At 41.0% G+C, this 19666-nt stretch overlaps 1 protein-coding gene across 1 annotated transcript; it reads left to right on the top strand.

Moving 5' to 3' along the window:
- Positions 1 to 1699: 1699 nt before the first annotated feature.
- On the top strand, positions 1700 to 19636 carry LOC111218648 (gamma-taxilin-like). Its single transcript, XM_022741054.1, has 11 exons — positions 1700 to 1753; positions 4143 to 4251; positions 8128 to 8275; positions 9655 to 9746; positions 13511 to 13681; positions 14075 to 14269; positions 15608 to 15727; positions 15817 to 15891; positions 15993 to 16085; positions 16716 to 16811; positions 17615 to 19636. Exons 2-11 carry the CDS (start codon positions 4159 to 4161, stop codon positions 17966 to 17968), a joined length of 1437 nt encoding a protein of 478 aa, XP_022596775.1. The 5' UTR covers positions 1700 to 1753; positions 4143 to 4158; the 3' UTR covers positions 17969 to 19636.
- Positions 19637 to 19666: the final 30 nt, after the last annotated feature.

Raw genomic sequence — 19666 nt, 5'->3', positions numbered from 1 at the left:
GGTCACTTCCAAAACCACACTTCACTCTCTTTTAAAAAACTTAATGATGTCATAAGAATAGGTTTATTACACCAAGAAGAAGATAAATTTAATGAGGTAAAGTGGCTTTGATGCTGTCTTTAAGTTGTTTCTGTAGTTGGATATCAAGTCGCTGTTGTTTCCCTCCCTCTGACGTCCTGGAAAAAGAGGAGCTGAGAGATTCTTGATTATAGAAGGGACTTCAGCTACATCAAGTTAGTCACATTACTACCGGAAATATGAGGGTGATACCTTCAAATTAAAACAAAACGTCAGTTAAATAGCCTGTGCAAAAGAAGCTTTCAATGGCATGTGATGAGTGCAGTGCAGTTTGCGCAACTGCTTATATCCGCTGTAAAATTCTTACTTTAATCTAAATTAATTTGGATATTAACATTACAAGATTAAGACCTATAAACAATAATGATTATGATGATGATGGTTATATAAAAATGCAAAATCAATGGCAAAGAGAATCTGTGACTTAAAAACAGTTGCACAGTGGTGGAGGAAGTACCTAGAGTGACTTTTGCTTTACTTAAAGTACTTGGAATAAAAGTACTCTATTAGAAGTCAAAGTCCTACATTAAAAATGTTACTCAAGTGAAACTAAGTGCAGACAGAAGCCCTGTAAGTGATATATTATTATTTCATTAAATTATTGTTATTGGTGCATTAATGTATAAACAGCATTTTACTGTTGCGGATGGCTGAGGTGGACCTCAATTTAAACTATTTCATACAAGGCTGTGAGAAATTATTGTTTTCATTATTGAATAACATGCTGAATATGTTCTTGACTATTCAGTTGATTGATAGTTGGCTTTGTAAAAAGAAAATACTAAAATTACTGACATTATTAAAATGAAAAAACAGAAAACTTACATTTGAGAAGCTCAAATCATAAATTGTTTGGCATTTTTGACTGAAAAATTAAGAATATCAAAATAATTTCTCAATTAATTTTCTGTCAATTGATTCACTGTCAATAAACTAATAGTCTCTTATCTACTTGATATTTTATCTATAACAAAGCATCATCTTTTATGTGTTTGTGTGTAAAATCTTCATTTGTAAAGTAACTAGTAGCTTTAGCTGTCAGATAAACGTGGGGTAAAAATATAAAGTAGCATGAAAAGATAATACTCAAGTAAAGTGCAAGTACCATATATCTTAGGTACATACTTATGTACATTCTTGAGTAAATGTACTTAATACATTCCACCACTGCTGTGGAGAAACAGTGGAAAATCACCGGACACAATTCATCATCAGACACATAATGAAGAAAAGAAAAAGTTGTGTTTCAGTTGTGTTGTTGTGTTGAAGCAAACTGGACAACAAAAGTATTTGTACAGGCGTCTTATGTCTTATAAATAATGGAATACATTTTTTGGGGGGGGCAGGGCAGTTTTTGCCTTTTATCAGATAGGGACAGTGAGAGAGTGACAGGAAAGTTGGGAAGAGAGAGAGAGGGTATGACCTGCAGCCATGGGTCAGACTCGAACCCATGGCCTTTGCTGCGGTAGGGACTGAGCCTAGGTGGTACGCGCTCTATCAGTTGAGGGACGGGAGCGCCCCCGAATAAAAATGTATTACTCGTAGAATGTGACGTGTGGACACGCTGGACACGTTATATTTTGAAAAGATTTAACCGGATATTTTACTTGTTGTCTGACATTTCGAACTAGCTTGATGACTGTGCCCTGCTTCCATCTATAGTGAAAACACACAGGTAAACGCTTTAGCTATTTCAGCAACATAATTTGCTTAATTTGTATTTTATCGTGCTGATTTTTGTAACTTCAGCGCAGTGTGTAACCTGTAACTATCAGCCTGGGTGTGTTTTAATTTACTATCACACATGTCGTATTTGCCGAAGTAAAGTTCACTTCTGGTGTTAGCCAATAGGGCTAGCCATCAGCTAGCTTAGCTGTTAGCACAGGATTAGCCCTGCTAACAATAGCAAACTAATGTTAGCTTACTTTAGAAAATTGCGGCTAACTATTGTTTATTTACCAGCTGCGCTCTTTGCTATCCATGGTTACATTTGACATGTCAGAACACTTACACTATAAATGTATTCGGCGGTTTATTTACAGGTACAATTAATGAAGTGCTTACTGTGCGTTTAGCTAAGTGGCTAACATGACCTGAGTCGCTGGAACGTCATACCAGACTCCCTTTACAAACCCGTAGGTTTATGGTTACTTTGTTGTTTTACAAAACCACTTTGTTGATAATACATTTCTTAAGACAATTTTAAGTGTACATTAATGTAACTTTAAATCCGGTCCTAGTATTATATTCAAATGTGTGCAAATGTCTGTATATTTCCACTTTTTGAAGTTGGTTAACCTTCGCTAACGTTAATACTAACAGAGAACAGAAACCCCCGACATTAAGTAACATTAAACGTTTTACGTAATGCACTGTAGTGCATTAAGTCGTGTATTTTTGCCGACGGGATTATATATGCCAAAACAAGCCGTTTCATTTGGTCTGAAAGAGATTCTCCTAAAGTTTTCTTTACATTGAGTGAACAACACGTAGGAGCGCAGCTAAGAACATGTTTTGCGAACTTGCAGGTATCGTGTCAGTTAGTTAGTTAGTTATGCAGGAAACTGCAGCGAAGTTAGCTCTGACATGAAGAGAACCGCTGGGGATCTTGTCTCTTCAACTCCCAGGTCCATAATACATACGTGTTCAGTACAGGTAAATATTACTAATCTCAAGAACACTAAAATAACAATCATGTTAGCGTTTGACAGGGTGTTGTACTTGGAAAAATGGTTAGCTTAACCTGTAACCAGTTAGCGTACACTACACACTAGATTGTCATTAACTTCTGTAAGTTACCTGCCTTTTGTGTCAGTCCACTGCCGTAACTTAAATAACATAGCATGAAATGTTTAGTGGCCTTCAACCTGTTGGTATCCTCTAATGTGAATTTTGGTGCGAGGCTAAAGTCAAGCAGTTACCGTACACGGATGGAAGTAAAGTGTTTGTAGGCCTGAGACGACTGACAGGGTGAGGTAGCAGGAGTCGTCTGTATTTACAGTTTGTCTGGTTCGGATTCCTAAACATAAAACTATGTTAAAATCAGCGGATCATTGTGACTGGCTTCAGTTCATGTAATGTACCTATGATCAAGCATGCTGTGTGCAGTGCAGACATTTCTCAGGCTCAGGGACATGTCCAGGCTGCTCCTGCCACACACGTGGTTGACTTTGCTGTCTGGTGTGTGTTGCTTTGCAAAGACAGTTCTGAGGTTATAGGATTTCTTCTCTTTCTCCACATTTATTTTAAAAGCTGAACAAATTTCTGTTGTATTTTGACACTTGGCAGTCAATTTTATCTCTAACTCTGATGCTGTTAGCCTAGAGAAGTACATCAACACCCTCAAGTCTTTTTTTCCATATATAGAATTTATCTTACAGGCCCTGAAGGAGATGTCACATAGTGTGTATTGGGTAAAGTATGGAATCCCATTTCTGCCAAGGAGTGAGAAAGAAGATGAAAAGATAAAGCTATGGGGAGGTGGTACATACAATTTGGTTAAATGGCAATTAGGATTTTGTTTTTACTTTTTTAATGTTTAAAAGTGTAACTAAAATAAATCAGTTTTACATTTTACACATACTGAATCAGGAAAAACACAGGAAATTATACATTATTGCGTATCTACACAAAAATCCTTACAGCCGCGTTTTCAGTCATCCGTCTCACGTGTTTGATGGAACAGATATGCTCCTATTTGAATCAGTGCTGCTGTCTACACAGGCTGCGTAATGACTCGCCTTTTACTTTTGCTATGTGCTTGTAAATGTGACCAGAGCTGTGTTTTGATACTCAGAGTTTTTTATTTTTTCCTTTACATGTGACACTACAGAGATTGTGTGTTGAGTATGGTTGGCCCAATCTGTCAGTCATCACTATGTTGATAAAATCATTGTGGTAATAATTCCCAAGAGTTTTAAGAGATCCTCTCTCAAGCTTTTTTAAACAGTACTATTTCCAGTCCCAATTCAACTCTCACTGCTCATTATTAGATCCCCCGTATATGGCCATGCTGTAATTTCATTGAGAGTTTCTAATAATTCTGCTTCACTATGGATTTCTAGCTTGAGATCAGGACTAATGGAGACAACAGAAGTTTGTGAGATTGATGTGGCGACCAGAAGAATAGTGGGAGGCAGTGATTCTCCGCCAGAGCTGGACAGCCCGTGTCAGGTAAACACTATCAACATGATGTATTATTGATCTTCTTGTACTTGTCATGCAAGTACTGTGTTACTGTCCACTGTCCTGTTTTCAGTGTTCAGTGTTTGTACGTGCATCTTGCATGTAGCAAGAGATTAGGTACAACTGTTTCTCTGAAAGTAAATGTGGTGAATGTTGGGACCAGCGCTGGTGTGATACTGTTATTTTTTTATTTTTTTATTTTTTTACAAAACCATTTTTATTAAAAAAAAAAAAACAAAGATGTGTGAAATGTTGTCCAAACAGGAACAGACAGAAGACTTTTGCCTGAAGGAAATTGTCTAAAACTCAGGTTGAAATCATGAACTGTCTGATCAAAGAACATGTTCACAAGATTATCAGCCTCATCAGATACAGTGCTGTGAAAAAGTATTTGCCCCCTTACAGATTTTTTATTTTTGCTTTTTTGTCACACTTACATGTTTCAGTTCATCACATTTTAATATCAGACAAAGATGACCTGAAAAAATACAAAATGCAGTTTTTAAATGATGATTTCATTTATTAAGGGAAAAAAGCTATCCAAACCAAACCAAACCTATGTGAAAAAGTAATTGCCCCCTAAACCTAATAACTGGTTGTGCCACCCTTGGCGGTAACAACTGCAATCAAGCGTTTGCGATAACTCGCAATGAGTCTTTCACATCACTGTGGAGGAATTTTGTCCCACTCTTCTTTGCAGAATTGTTTTATTTCAGCCACATTGGAAGGTTTTCGAGCATGAACGGCCTGTTTAAGGTCATGCCACAGCATGTCAATCGGATTTAAGTCCGGACTTTGACTAGGCCACTCCAAAACTTTCATTTTGTTTTTTTTTTGAGCCATTCAGAGGTGGACTTGCTGGTGTGCTTCGGATCATTGTCCTGCTGCATAACCCAAGTGCGCTTGAGCTTAAGGTCACGAACTGATGGCCGGACATTCTCCTTCAGGATTTTCTGGTAGAGAGCAGAATTCATGGCTCCATCAATTACGGCAAGTCGTCCAGGTCCTGAAGCAGCAAAGCAGCCCCAGACCATCACACTACCACCACCATGTTTGACTGTCGGTATGATGTTCTTTTTCTGAAATATTGTGTTAGTTTTACGACATGTAATGGGACACACACCTTCCAAAAAGTTCCACTTTTGTCTTGTCAGTCCACAGAATATTTCCCCAAAAGTCTTGGGGATCATCAAGATGTTTTATGGCAAATGTGAGACGGGCCTTTGTGTTCTTTTTGGTCAGCAGTGGTTTTCGCCTTGGAACTCTCCCATGGATGCCATTTTTGCCCAGTCTCTTTCTTATTGTTGAATCATGAACACTGACCTTAACTGAGGCAAGTGAGGCCTGCAGTGCTTTAGATGTTGTTCTAGGTTCTTTTGTGACCTCCTGGATGAGTTGTCGATGCGCTCTTGGAGTAATTTTGGTAGGCCGGCCACTCCTGGGAAGGTTCACCACTGTTCCATGTTTTGTCCATTTGTGGATAATGGCTCTCACTGTGGTTCGCTGGAGTCCCAAAGCCTTAGGAATGGCTTTGTAACCCTGATAGATGTCAATGACTTTGTTTCTCATCTGTTCTTGAATTTCTTTGGATCGGGGCATGATGTGTTGCTTTTTGAGATCTTTTAGCTCACTTCATGTTGTCAGACAGGTTCTATTTAAGTGATTTCTTGATTCTACAGTAATCAGGCCTGGGTGGAGCTAGTGAAATTGAACTCAGCTTTCCAAGAAATGTGGTTAATCACAGTTAATTCATGATTTAACAAGGGGGGGCAATTACTTTTTCACATAGGGTCAGGTTGATTTGGATAGCTTTTTTCCCTTAATAAATGAAATCATCATTTAAAAACTGCATTTTGTATTTTCTCAGGTTATCTTTGTCTGATATTAAAATTTGTTTGATGATCTGAAACATTTAAGTGTGACAAAAAAGCAAAAACAAAAGAAATCTGTAAGGGGGCAAATACTTTTTCATAGCACTGTATCTCTGTACTCATCAGTTTTCCATACTCTGCTGCAAACACATTTTAGTCACTACCTAAGAAGTACTGAGCTTAGATACTCGGCATGAGAATAGCATGGTCCCCTTTCAGACATTCACCATGTTACAGTAACCTGACAGCAGTTTAACATGTGGCTCTCATGTCTGAAAAGCACTTCACTATTTTACGTGTAAGTCATAACTGCAGTCTTACTAGTGAACTGAATGCTGTTGGAATAATGTAAAGGTTGCAGCAGCACAAGGTGACACATGCAAAGAGAGAGAAGTTAAATGTACGTGCTGTGTCTCTTCCTAACATGACTGTAATAAATGTATCATCTCTTTATCTCTCATCAGTTCAATAAAACTAGGAAACACTTAAAGAGTCATATTAGTGTTATATCAGTCTATAGAAACTATTTTGCCTTCATGGTGCAACTGGGACAAAAGAGGTTATAAAAGACTCTTGCAGTATTAATTTGAACAGTTGCTCCGTGTATTTCCAGTTTTCATTCTTGAGTCCAAACTTAACATCCTGTCATTGACTGTCAGATGTTATAAAACGGGCAGCGAGTTCAAAATCTGATAACAACACACGATTAAACTGAACTGGAAAGGATCTGTCTCAGTTTCAATCTTAGAGGTGATGGCGAGAATCCCTAACACTCACAATTGTCATTAATGACAGTCAGTCAGTCATCTAACAGGTTTTAAAAACCAGCCTCACTGTTTTCACTTCTTTAATTAATTGATAATTCATCAGTACTGCATGTCTGAACCATAGTCTCAGTCTCATTGACCACTCACTCACTACAGTGGAAGCCACATTCACTCATTCACACATACAGCGCTTTTTCCTATAGGTGTGCTTTTCTACCACACGCACACATTCACACACTGATGATACATTGGGGGTAATTTAGGGTTCAGTATCTTGGCCGAGGACACTTCGACATGCAGACAGAAGAAGCTGGGAATCGAACCACCAACCTGCACAACCTGCTCTACCTCCTGAGCCATGGCCTCCCCAATGTAGCTAATCATCATGGTGGATCTTTATTTTCCAACCTCACACAGACAGAAGTATCATCACCCTAAATTCTAGCACTTCTCTATTTCTTTTTGACTTTGATTCAGGGCAGTGAAATAACTGTGGGTCTGTATGAGCTCCTATTAGAATCGTTACCACAGGGTATCTGGGCGTCTTGCTCGAAGGCTTACACAAGGCTAATTCTTTGGTTGGCTAAAAAGCTAGTTGACCTGCTAAGCTTACAAGCCAGGTATGGCGAGCACAGACACTGATACCTGCTAAGTTGTGCTAACAAATAAATAAAAATACTAGAAAAAATTGAGGACAGACTTCTTGAACAATCTGTTATTAACTAGGCAACAAGTTATATATATATATATATATATATATATATATATAAGAAAAATTCGCCAAAAGGCTCCAACACCACAGACGCATCCCGTTCAGTGACTTGAAGAGGAGGGCTAAAAAACTTAACAAATGTAAGCAGGTGATTATATAAAAATTACAGGCTGTAAACATATTCATTTCTGCTGCAAAGTTGGACATTTTAACATGGGAGTCTATGGGGATTGACTCACTGTTGGAGCCAGACTTTTGTGGTCATTAGAGGAACTGCAGGTTGTAGCACTTAAGTGATGGCTTCATGTTGCAAAATGTGAAGTAACATTTCCACCCAACAGCAGTTAAGCAACTGAACTTCAGCCTTTTTAGTGGAGCTGCTCAGTGAAAACTTTCTGCTTGAAAGAGCTGTTCAGTGTTATCGTGTGTGTACGTGTGTGTACGTGTGTGTGTGTGTGTGTGTGTGTGCGTGTGCGTGCGTGCGTGTGCGTGCGTGTGTGTGTGTGTGTGTCAGGAGGAGGGGAGTGCGTTTGATTTGGGGCTGTGCTGTGCTGAGGAGGAGAGGGGAGAAACTCCAGGCAGAGAGGACAGTCCCAGTGATCTGGGGGAGGTAGAGCTTGATCCTGGAGGAGACCACAAGACTGGAGAGGACAAGGCTTTTGGTAGGAACACTACAGTGTTTTACAATGCTCCTAATTACATTAATTAGATTATTACATGTTGGTCTCATTTTGTTTATTAATGCCCAAGTCATATAAAATTCACAACATAATCTTTGTTAGACCTGTAAGCTTCACTGCTTCTATAAATGTGTCATTTGATAGCCATTACTCAAACAGGTATTGCTGCCGGACTCAGCACCACTGTTTAAATTTTGTGCAGACCCTGCCTGTCAAAGTTACATTTTATGAATCCCAACAACTATGTCTACATTTTCAGAAAGAATTATTTGTCTCCTTTTTACAGTTTGGCCGTGAGCTCGAGTTAAAAATAAAAATAAAGGTTATTTTTTACTGCTTTACACACTCTAGCCAACTGACGCTGTCACTCTAACTTTGAAGAAAAAGTGATTTCCACTCCTCCTTTGAGTGCTCATAGTTTGAAAAGTTTACATGTTATGTAAAAACAGTTGTTGTGTTTTGGAGAGAGCAGAAGTTTTCCTCCGTTTTATAGTTTGAATCACATTTCTACGTGCAGGTATGAGAGAGCTAGGTGACTCAGAAAAAAGGTGAAATTTTGTAGGAAAAAGGTGAAATTTTGAGGGTTTTTAAAGAACATTCCAATGCATTCCTAATGCATTATTATTCCCAGTATTTTGGGAATAACTTTGGGAAAAATTGGAATTTTAACACCAAAAGTCATAGCACCTCTTTCGGGATCAAGATGCACGTTTGATGTATATATTACCAGGGTTTTCTCAAAGCTGTGGGACGAGTTACGCGCCAAAATTTGGCGGAAGAATAATAATAAGTCTGAGGAATATTAATAGGCTTAATAGGCCCCGAGGCACTCCTCTACAGCTAGAATAGCTGAGAGGAGTGCCTCGGGGCTGAGCACCCGTAACACTAATAATTCTTTCTTTGTTAAGACCACAGATTGTTAACATTGATAACATATTGCTTTTTACAGAGAGAAAGTAAAATCATCAGTTAAATTTTTTTTTTTTTTTTTTTTTTTTTAAATAATCTGGCTCCATATTGGCTTTACAATTATCTTTGTCAGAACTAAAAACTTCCTATTAACAAACAGTCTCGCTTTTTTGCCATTGTGTGAGCTCTGATAACTATTTTTTATAATTATTGTAGTGCAGCAACAACATGCAAGCTAGCCAGATATGTTGGTGTCTGCTTATGATTGTAGTTTGATGAAAATGTAAAATTAGTTAAGATAATATCCAGCATGTGTGGAGCAGCTTAAATGGACCAGCAGAGTGTATAATAATATAGATAATATAATATAAGATAAGATAATAGAAATCGCTCATTGGACATCTACTGTAATATATTCAGGTCTTCTCTCTCTGTCGTGGTTCATGTTCCAGGGAAGGAGGTCGTTCTGTTGATGCAGGCCCTGAACTCCCTCGCCACTCCTGAGGAGAAACTCGCTGCTTTGTGCAAGAAGTATGCCGACCTGGTGAGCTGAACATCTGCATTTGAACAGTCAGTCACAAACACTGACTGACTAACCAGCTGCTGAACCTTCTGGATAAAGCTAGTCTGGTTCTAGACCTCTGACCTACTGTGGTCTGGTCATCCTTGTCTAAGATCTAAACTAAGATCTACATGACTTTACACCATTGGTACAGTGTCACCTTCACAGATGCAACAGTATAATCTATGTGAAAAACTGAACTTCAACATTAGTCAAGAAATGTAGAAACGCGGCAAGATAGGAATCCAAGAACAAAACAAAAACAGGTTACAGGGGCTTCAGAAAGTATTCACACCACTTGATTGTGTTGTAGGTTTAACTGTAAATGGATAACATTGCTATTGATCTATACTCAATAACCCATAACCTTGGAGTCCTGCCTATGTCGTCACAGTCGTCACAATCCTCTAATGCCACACAGGGGGCATTAGAGGATTTGGCTGAATCAAATCTGACCAGCTAAGATGAGAAGAAAAAGGTTTTTCTAAACACAGTTTATCCCGTTCTTCCTGGCTGATCCTCTCGGGCTCTGTCAGATTGGATGAGAAGTGTCTGAAGCGTCGTCTTCATGTCTCTAAACAGATGTTCTATGAGTTCAAGTCTGGACTTTGGCTAGGACATTCTTTTTCTGTTGATCTGTGTCAAGAACTGTATCCACATGAACCCTGTCCACTGTACATGAACATGGATAATCTGTCATTTAATGTCTGGTTGTTATTGTTTGGTTTCTTTTCAGAAGATAGATAGATAGATAGATAGATAGATAGATAGATAGATAGATAGATAGATAGATAGTTATCCCCTAAGGAAAATTCATGTGTCCTCTAGCACAGTGCTGATTATAATAATAATAAAAAAAAAAAAACATTTAATAATTATAAACAATAATAATTATATTAGTCCACTTCCTTTGGCTGAGCTGCCTGATGGCAGTGGGAACAAAGGATCTCCTGAACGTCTCAGTTCTGCAGCACAGTGAGATGAGGTGTTTGCTGCAGCTGTAGCTACCTCTCTGTCCTGCCAGAATGTTGTGGAGAGGATGGTTGGTATGGTCCAAGATGGCCTCCATCTTACATTGCATGCCTCTCTCCACAACATTCCTGAGTGAGTCCAGACTCCTGCCAAGCACAGACCCAGCCTTTTTTACCAGCTTGTCCAGTCTCTTTGTTCATGTCTGACATGCTGCCACCCCAGCAGACTGCCACATAAAAGACACTGTCCACCACTGATTGATAAAACGTGCAGCATTTCACTGCAGATGTCAAAGGACCTGAGCTTCTTGAGGAAAAAGAGCTGACATCCATGTTCAGGGACCAGTCCAGTTTACCGTCCAGGTGCACACCTAGGTATTTATAAGTGTGCACCACCTCAATGTCCTTCCCTCGAATGTTGACTGGCTGAAGGGTGGGCCTAGACCTCCGAAAGTCCATGACCATCTCCTTGGTCTTGGAGGTGTTCAGAAGGAGGCAGTTATTGTCGCTCCATTCACTGAAGGCCATCGTCAGATCCCTGTACTCCTCTTCCTGCCCATTCCTGATACACGCCACAATAGCTGTGTCATCCAAGTATTTCTGGATGTGGCAGGACTCAAGAGTTGTATTTAAAGTCTGCCGTATACAAGGTAAACAGGAACGGAGCCAGAACAGTCCCCTGTGGAGCCCCAGTGCTGCTCATCACTGTCCCTGAGACACAATTACCCAGCCTGATGTACTGTGGTCATTTTGTCAGGTAATCCACAATCCAGGACGTGAAGCAGGGATCCACCCCCATCCCTTCCAGCTTGTCTTTAAGAATGGGTGGTTGGATAGTGTTAACTTGACTGCACTTGAGAAATCAAAGAACATAATCCTCATGTAACTACCTGGCTCATCCAAGTAAGAATGGGCCCGGTGGAGCATGTAAAGGACGGCTTCATCCACTCCAATATGTTCCTTGTAGGCACACTGCAGGGGGTCAAGTGTATTTTCAACCTATGGCTTCAGAAGATGGAGAAGCAGCTGCTCCAGGGTCTTCATGATGTGTGATGTGAGGGCCACCAGTCTGTAGTCATTTATCTCAGCAGGTCATCCTACTTTAGGGACCGGAACAAGACATGATGTTTTCCACAGGAGCGGGCCCTCCCTGTTTGTAGACTTAAATTAAAGATCCTCTGGAGAGGCCCAGTCAGCTGGGCTACACAGCCCTTTAACAGCCTCAGACACACACCATCTGGGCCTGTTGCCTTTTCAGGACGTAGCCTCTTGAGCTCCGCCCTCACCTTCTCAGCTGTAAAGGACAGGAAACTTGACCTAAGTGTGGAGGGAGTTGCAGTTGCAATGTCAGGTTGTGAAGGAGATGCTGTAGGAGAAGCTGCAGCTTAAGCAGTGGGAGAGCGAACAGGTGAGGCTGTGACAAACCTGTTGTAGAACAGGTTGAACTCATTGGCCTTGTTCACATCACCTGATGTTGCCTGGCTGTTCTTCTCTTTATAGCCAGTGATGGTCCTCATCCCCTTCCACACCTCTCTGGTGTTGTTGTGCTGCAGCTTCCACTCTACGTTCCTTTTGTAGTCCTCCTTTGCCTGCTTTAATCTCCTCTTCAGCTCATGTTGCACACACCTGAGATTGTCCCTGTCTCCAACCCTGAAGGCCTCCCTTTTCTGGTTGAGGAGGGTGTTGATGTTACTGGTGATCCAGGGTTTGTTGTTTGGAAAGCAGTGTACAGTCGTTGCTGGTATTACAGTGTCCATACAGAAGTTAATATAGTCCGTGGTACATTCAACCATTCTATCAAGGTCAGGGTCCTTGCTGTTATCATTTTCCTGTGACTCCAACAGTACATTCCAATCTGTGCACTCAAAACAGTCTTTTAGAGACTCACTGGCCTCCGGGGTCTAGTTCCTGAATGAGCGGGTGGTTGCAGCCTGCCCCAGTACACAGGGTTTGTAGGAAGGCTGAAGAAAAACCAGATTATGATCTGATCTGCCAAGTGGTGGTAGAGCTGAAGCAGTGTAGGCCTCCTTGACATTTGCATACAACAGATCAAGTGTCTTATTTTCCCTTGTGGGACAGTCACCATACTGAGTGAAGCCAGTCAGGTGACACATGAGAGTGACATGGTTAAAATCCCCTGATATTGCAATGAATGCATCAGAGTGCTCAGTCTGTACTCTCGCAACAGTCTCATGAATGATGTCACATGCAACTGCAGGCTCTGCTAGTGGTTGAATGTAAACAACAAAGACGATGATGTGTGAGAACTCCCTTGGTACATAGTACGGTCTAAGACCAACTTCCAACAGTTCAATATCCCAACAGCAGATCTTGTCCGCTTGTACTGCAGTGAAGCCGGGTAAATCCACACAACGGTCGGGAGTGTTGTCGTTTAACCAGGTGTCCGTGAAACACACCGTGATACTACACTCATGATATGCTCACTAGTTCTTCACAAGTGCCTCCAGTTCATCACACTTGTTAGCTATTGAGTTGACATTTCCCATGAGGATCTATGGTAGAAAAGGCTTAAAAATCCCATCTCCTAACCTTTAGCTTAGCCCCAGCTCTGCATCCACAGTACAGCTTCTTCAGCTCAGCTGGTATGGGATGTTTAACTCCATATCTGGTAAACTTTAAAGCCAGACTTTCAAATCGATTTCAAATCCAAATTACACCAACACTGAAAAGATGGTAATTTTCTGAATGTATGTAAAAGGTAAAATATAGCATGTCTAACCCAGATGTGATGTTTTTGATGTTAACTGTGTTCAGCTTGAGGAGAGCCGCTGCATGCAGAAGCGGTTGAAGGCCTTGCAGAAGAAGCAGTCTCAGATTGTGAAGGAGAAGATCCACCTGCAGGGGGAGCACAGTAAAGCCATCCTAGCCCGCAGCAAGCTGGAGAGCCTCTGTAGGGAGCTGCAGAGGCACAACAAGACGCTGAAGGTACAACTCAGCCCACTGCGCATACCCAGCAGGCTCACTCTGACACCAGGACACACACACACTGCTGATGGCTTACAGCTGAAACACGTTTGGGTGCTGACATTCTGTTTGTCCAGTTAGAAAGCTACGACCATGAACGTGATACATGGCTCTGTGCGTGCTGCCACTTTTTTCACTCTCATACATCATTATAAAAAATGAAGTATGTTCAGACTAATCCAGATGAAAGTGTCAGGAAGCCAAAAATCTTTATTCAGCATCCAAACAGCACTGGTGTTTGCTCTTTTAATTCTTGTCCATTTTATTTTGTCCTTGTTGGAGGGACCATGTTCAAGTTGACCTTTGTCTCCCTTTCTCCTTGTTTCTTAAACTCTCCTCTCTGTCTGCTGATAGGAGGAGAACGCGCAGCGGTCCAGGGAGTACGAGGAACAGCGGAAGGAGGCCATGCTGCACTTCCAGATGACCTTAAGTGATATTGAGGTGCAGATGGAGCAGCACAGCTCCCACAACACCAAGCTGAGGCAGGAGAATATGGAGCTGGCTGAGAAGCTCAAGAAGCTCATAGAGCAGTATGAGCTCAGAGAGGAGGTGAGAGCCAACATAACCTGTCCTGGCTCTGCTGTGGTATCAGTGTTCCACTGTAAAACTAGACTCAGTGAACAAACGTATCCACAAAGGTGTCATTTTGGTATTGATACCAAAACCTGAAGAGTGTCACTACTGCTACAAAAACAACTTACAACCTACAGCCTCTACTGCAGAACTCATAGATAATGTAGTTCAGAAACTCTGAGTGTGTTTTCATGTGGAGCTTGGATATTATAAGAAAGTAAGGAAGCCTCGATTGATTGGCCGCTGATCATGATCCACCGATTTGCATTAAAAAATACGTAATAGGTAGATCGGCATAAATGCTCCTAGTCACTGATCACCTTAAAACTGATCACCTGTGGTCTGCGGCTGAGAGAAGCACTGTGTGCTGTGTAGTATAGTCCTGCCTCCCACCTTGTTCACTGCATCGGTGTGCAACAGTCCTCTAAAACAAAACAACATGTCTACCCTGTGGAACTTTTACAAAATATGTGAGACTGATATAATGTACACCATATGCAATGCGGGGTTCCGGACTTACTTTCCACTGGTTGCAGCCATGATTTGGACGCTCCTTTTTTATGTCTAGCCTATTTCTTCATGAAGGAGGCTCTGAGGCTTCCTCTTCTTTAATTATGTTCAAATGAAAAATTATATCACTAGATTTCAGGATTGAGTTACAACAAGATTCATGATTTTTGTAAAAGCATACTAACCTAAAAACCTGTTACTGAATCATGACAAAGTTTCAGAGTTACACAGAGCGTCGTGGTAACCATAGTAACCCACTCACACACATCATCATGGGAATAAATGACAATAATAGATTTATGTATATTTCTCACTTTGCCTTGATGGTCTGAAGAACTCTGTTTCTCTGTCTTGTCTGTCTCTGTCTGTCAGCGGGCCACATTGCTTACACTATGCACACAACATAGCATTGCCCTCATACTGCAACCATGGCTACTGAGTTAGCTCAGTGTCTCTGTCCTCTGTACAAAGTTTTCTCCTGGTTGAAAACAGATTTTTAAAAAAGAGTAGCAACACCACTGAAACTCGTTAGTGTTTGAATAAGTTAAGAGGCTGTTCGGCTGCTGTTTTACTGTTAAAGCACTGGAAGGCTTCTAATGTGAAGCAGTGGCAGGAGGTTTGATATAAACACTGAAGTTTGTTATGAACCTTAGACTGTAAAACTGATCAAACGATCTACATTTGGAGTTCATGAAAAAAATACAGTACATCAGTTTAATGGAGCTTCAGAAGAAAAGTGTATTGATGATGATTGTAATTGGTCACAGTCCTGTGGAAATGTGTGTTTGCATTTCCCACTTGCAGCACATAGACAAGGTGTTCAAGCACAAGGAGCTGCAGCAGCAGCTGATGGACGCCAAGCTGCAGAGAATCACAGAGATGATGAAAGAAGTGGAGGACAAGCAGCAGAGAGAGCGCGACTTTGTGAGTACACCTGTGCTATCAGATACCAGCGTGTGAAAGTGTGTGTGAACTGTGAGAGCAGCAGAACTGACTGTGCCGTGATGCTTCAGCTGCTGAAGGACGCCACAGAGTCCAGACGCAAGTGTGAGCTGATGAAGGAGCAGGAGAATCAGCTCAAACAGCAGGTGAGGACAAACTGGTCCTCAGGGATCAGGTCTCTGAGGGAACATAGAAACTCTGTATTCACCTTCAGTCCTGCTCTCACTGCTCTCATCTCCTCCCTCAGCTCTCCCTGTACATGGACAAGTTTGAGGAGTTCCAGAGCACTCTGGCTAAAAGCAACGAGGTCTTCACCACTTTCAGACAGGAGATGGAAAAGGTGAGAAATGGTTTTACTCCTGTAACAATATTCTGGCTCAAACTCCCAACAGATCTCACACAGAGACGATAAATCAGTGTAATTAGCTTGTTGACCTACTACTGCTGCCTCTTAACGCTTAATGAGTAAGTTCAGTTTCCACACACGTAGTTTCCACTGCAATATCATAACTGATCTCCATATGCTTGGAGCTGAGTCATGGACAAATTGACAAGCTCGAGTCCTTGTCAATGGTACATGTTCACGCCCACGAAACTAAAGATAAAATATAACTTTAATAACTTTACAGTATAAAATGATTTCTGTGAGATTGATACTTGAAGACTGTTCTTAGATTCATCTGCTGAGATTCTCTGAAATTAAATATATTTGCATATTTATAGATTCTGGTAAATTGATACATGATAACAAGATGGCACCTTAATATGTTTTTTTTATTTATATTAAAAAGTGAATAATTTATGTTTTTCATGTCATGTGTTTTCTTGTTTTTTCACATCGATCAGTAGCCTTTTTGCCTTAAACATTATTGTAACACTGAAGACCAAATGGCCTTGCCCCTAAAATGATGAACTTCCTGTCTTGGTGGATCATCTGTCAGTGAGGTTCTGTTTGTATATTTACCCCCAGATGACCAAGAAGATCAAGAAGCTGGAGAAGGAAACGACTCAGTGGAAGACCAAGTGGGAGAGTAACAACCAGGCCCTGCTGCAGATGGCTGAGGAGGTGACTTATTACCTTAGTTTATTTATTTAGTTAACAGGGGTGATGCAGTTTAACATGGTTCCAATACAAAGCATGAAACTGCGTTGCACAGAGTTTATAGCTGTTGCTAAGGTTCAGCATCGCTCTCTCTCCTTCTGTGTACTGTATATCAGTCTCATGTCAGTGTAAAATACTGATTCGAAGTTTCTCATGGTTAGCTCAGCATGAAGACTGGAAGGAGGAGGAAACACAGTTAGCTTTGTTCAAAAATACTTCTCATAACACCTACAGCTCACTAATGTTCATTAGTTTAATCAGACGCTAATGTAAAAACAAGTGTAGCTTTAGGGCCAGTTATCAGACTCTGCTTGCAACCAGCTACAACATTCAAATTCTGTTTACACATCTTGAAAACCTGCTACCATCTGCAAACATCTGGCTGCTGTTGTTAATGTGAACGGCACAATCAGAAGTCAGTCCCAGGTCACATGACTGTGCATTGGTCACAGGTATTTATCAGCAGTGATGGAAACATCACCTGTCACCTTCTGTTACACAAAAGTGGCTGACTCTTTTCATGGCATTTGTCAAAGTTTCTTCTGTCCAGAAAAGAGAATTAAATCCTGTTTCTCTTAATTTCCTTCGTGTTAACTAAACGATGAAAACATCAGTCACTCCAGATTCACTTACTGTCTTTTTCCTGAGCTTTCAGATTCTCATGCTCAGTCTGAAGACTGGGAGATGTGGTTGAAAAAGTAATCTCTAGGTTAATTTACTATTTTTCTAGCTTTCCAAGGTGACAGATGACCTTTGTTGTGTTGTAGAAAACACTGCGTGATGGCCACTTCAAGGCCCTGCAGGGGAAGCTGGAGCTGCTGGAGCGGCTGTGCAGAGCTCTGCAGAAGGAGAGGAACGACCTCAACAACCGACTCAGCCTCCTGCAGGAGCAGGAAGACAAAGGGACCACAGCTCCTCCTGAGGCTGAACAACAGGAGGAGGAGGAAGAGGAAGAGGAAGAGGAAGAAGAAGAAGGCAGCAGCTCAGCACAGGGCGACAGGCAGGAGGCAGAGGGCATCCACCAAGCTCCAAGACCACCTGAAGTGGATTCTTCTACCAACAAAACCACTACTGCTACGATGATGATGACAAGCAGCCAGATGACCACACAGCAGGACTGAGTGTGTGTGTGTGTGTGTGTATGTGTGTGTGTGTGTGTGTGTGTGTGTGTGTGTGTGTGTGTGTGTGTGTGTGTGTGTGTGTGTGTGTGTGTGTGTGTGTTTGTGTGTTTGTGTGTGTGTGATGAAAATATGACTATCAAAGGTCCTGAAGTCTGCCCACGTTTTGATTGGTTTTAATGATTGGCTTTGTGACGAGCACTTCGTACTCCCTTTTCTACCACAACTGTATTTTCATAGGAAATGTCCAAGCAGTTCAAAGTCAGATTGCCCATTTATTTCTCTCTTTTCAAGAACCCTCCCTGTAGTTTCACTCATCATCATGGGAGTGTATCACATGCATCTTCTCATCAGTTAATTTGTGTTAATGAAGCCTCAGTCACAACGTGATGTGAGAGCTGAGGAGCTGCAACAGGAAGTAGGACGTAGTTTAGGCTACAGTATCTCTACAGAATCTGTGTTGGTCAGTGGATATTCAATTGATCATAAATTTTAACATCGATATGTTTTTATTTAATTTGAGTCGAAGCAAAATGATTCCTAAAACAGGTGATGCTGGTTAGAAGGTGCAGAACAAGTGAAAACCTTCCACTCTGTTTCTCAGATGCTTCAGTGCACTGCTCACTGCACTCCTCTAGTCATCTATCTGGTTTTGGAAAAATCCCAGCATCACGCAAACTTAAGAAATTGATCCATAAAATGAAAGATTTGTTATTTTATGGGTTGCTGACGACTAACATGATGATACTCAGTGAATGTAAAGTGCTAAATGTGTCGCTTGATTTAAATCTTCAGTTCAGCATTTTCTTTTTTTGATTTTCACAACACGGTCGACAGACAGGAGCCTTTGTCCACTCACTAATGATTTCATGTAAATTATGACAATTTATTACATCAGAGGAACAGGCCTCATCCTTTTTGAAACTTTACACTGGAAGAAAAGTGTGAATTTCTTTTCTAATGCATTTGAATAAAAAGATGTTGATTTCCAGCAGTGATGCAAATTAATAGGAGCTCTTTCAGGAGCTGCTGTTCTGGTTCATGAGTAGAATCCTGATGTGGTGACTGTAGGAAGTCTGTCAAGATGGGGGTCATATCAGATTCTGGATCTTGCTTTATACTGTGGGATTGTGTCTCTGCTTTGTGTTTGATGCATAGCTCACACTCTTACATCCTCTCTGCTCATGTTCGTCTTTGATTTTATTGGGACCACATTGTCAAATCAAACCTCACCCGCTCCATTACACAGGTCACTTATAGTTCCAATATCCTGAACATAGCACCTGATTCCATGGTGGTCTGCTCACACCTTGATTGGCTGGGTATAAAACACTGGAGTGAGCCGAGATCAGCATTTTTTATAACTCTGTTTTCCATTTGCTTTGAGATCATGTGTTGGCTAAGAGCTTTGTTTAACCTGTTCTAGAGTCATCTCTCTGTCCTGTCTGAACACACTATATTGTAGCATCAATGAGCGTTAAAGGGGTAGTGACAAATAACTTTCCTTAAACATGTACATAGACCTTCCCCTGACCTTTCTAATGTCCTGCTCCTTCTGTGTTTATCTCCACATGACAAGGACTTAAAAACAAACAGGTAGAGGGTCAGGCAGAGAACAGTTCCTGTCACACTCTGAGATGGGCAAATGCTTTTCAGCGTCTCTTAACTGTTTCTTTGGCGTTGTCCCAGATTGACTCTCAG

Source organism: Seriola dumerili, unplaced genomic scaffold, assembly GCF_002260705.1.
Source record: "Seriola dumerili isolate Sdu_G_001 unplaced genomic scaffold, Sdu_1.0 BDQW01000003.1, whole genome shotgun sequence".
In the NCBI taxonomy this organism is placed as follows: domain Eukaryota; kingdom Metazoa; phylum Chordata; class Actinopteri; order Carangiformes; family Carangidae; genus Seriola; species Seriola dumerili.
The sequence above is the reverse complement of the archived record's forward strand: the minus strand, read 5'-3'. Positions and strand labels throughout refer to the sequence as shown.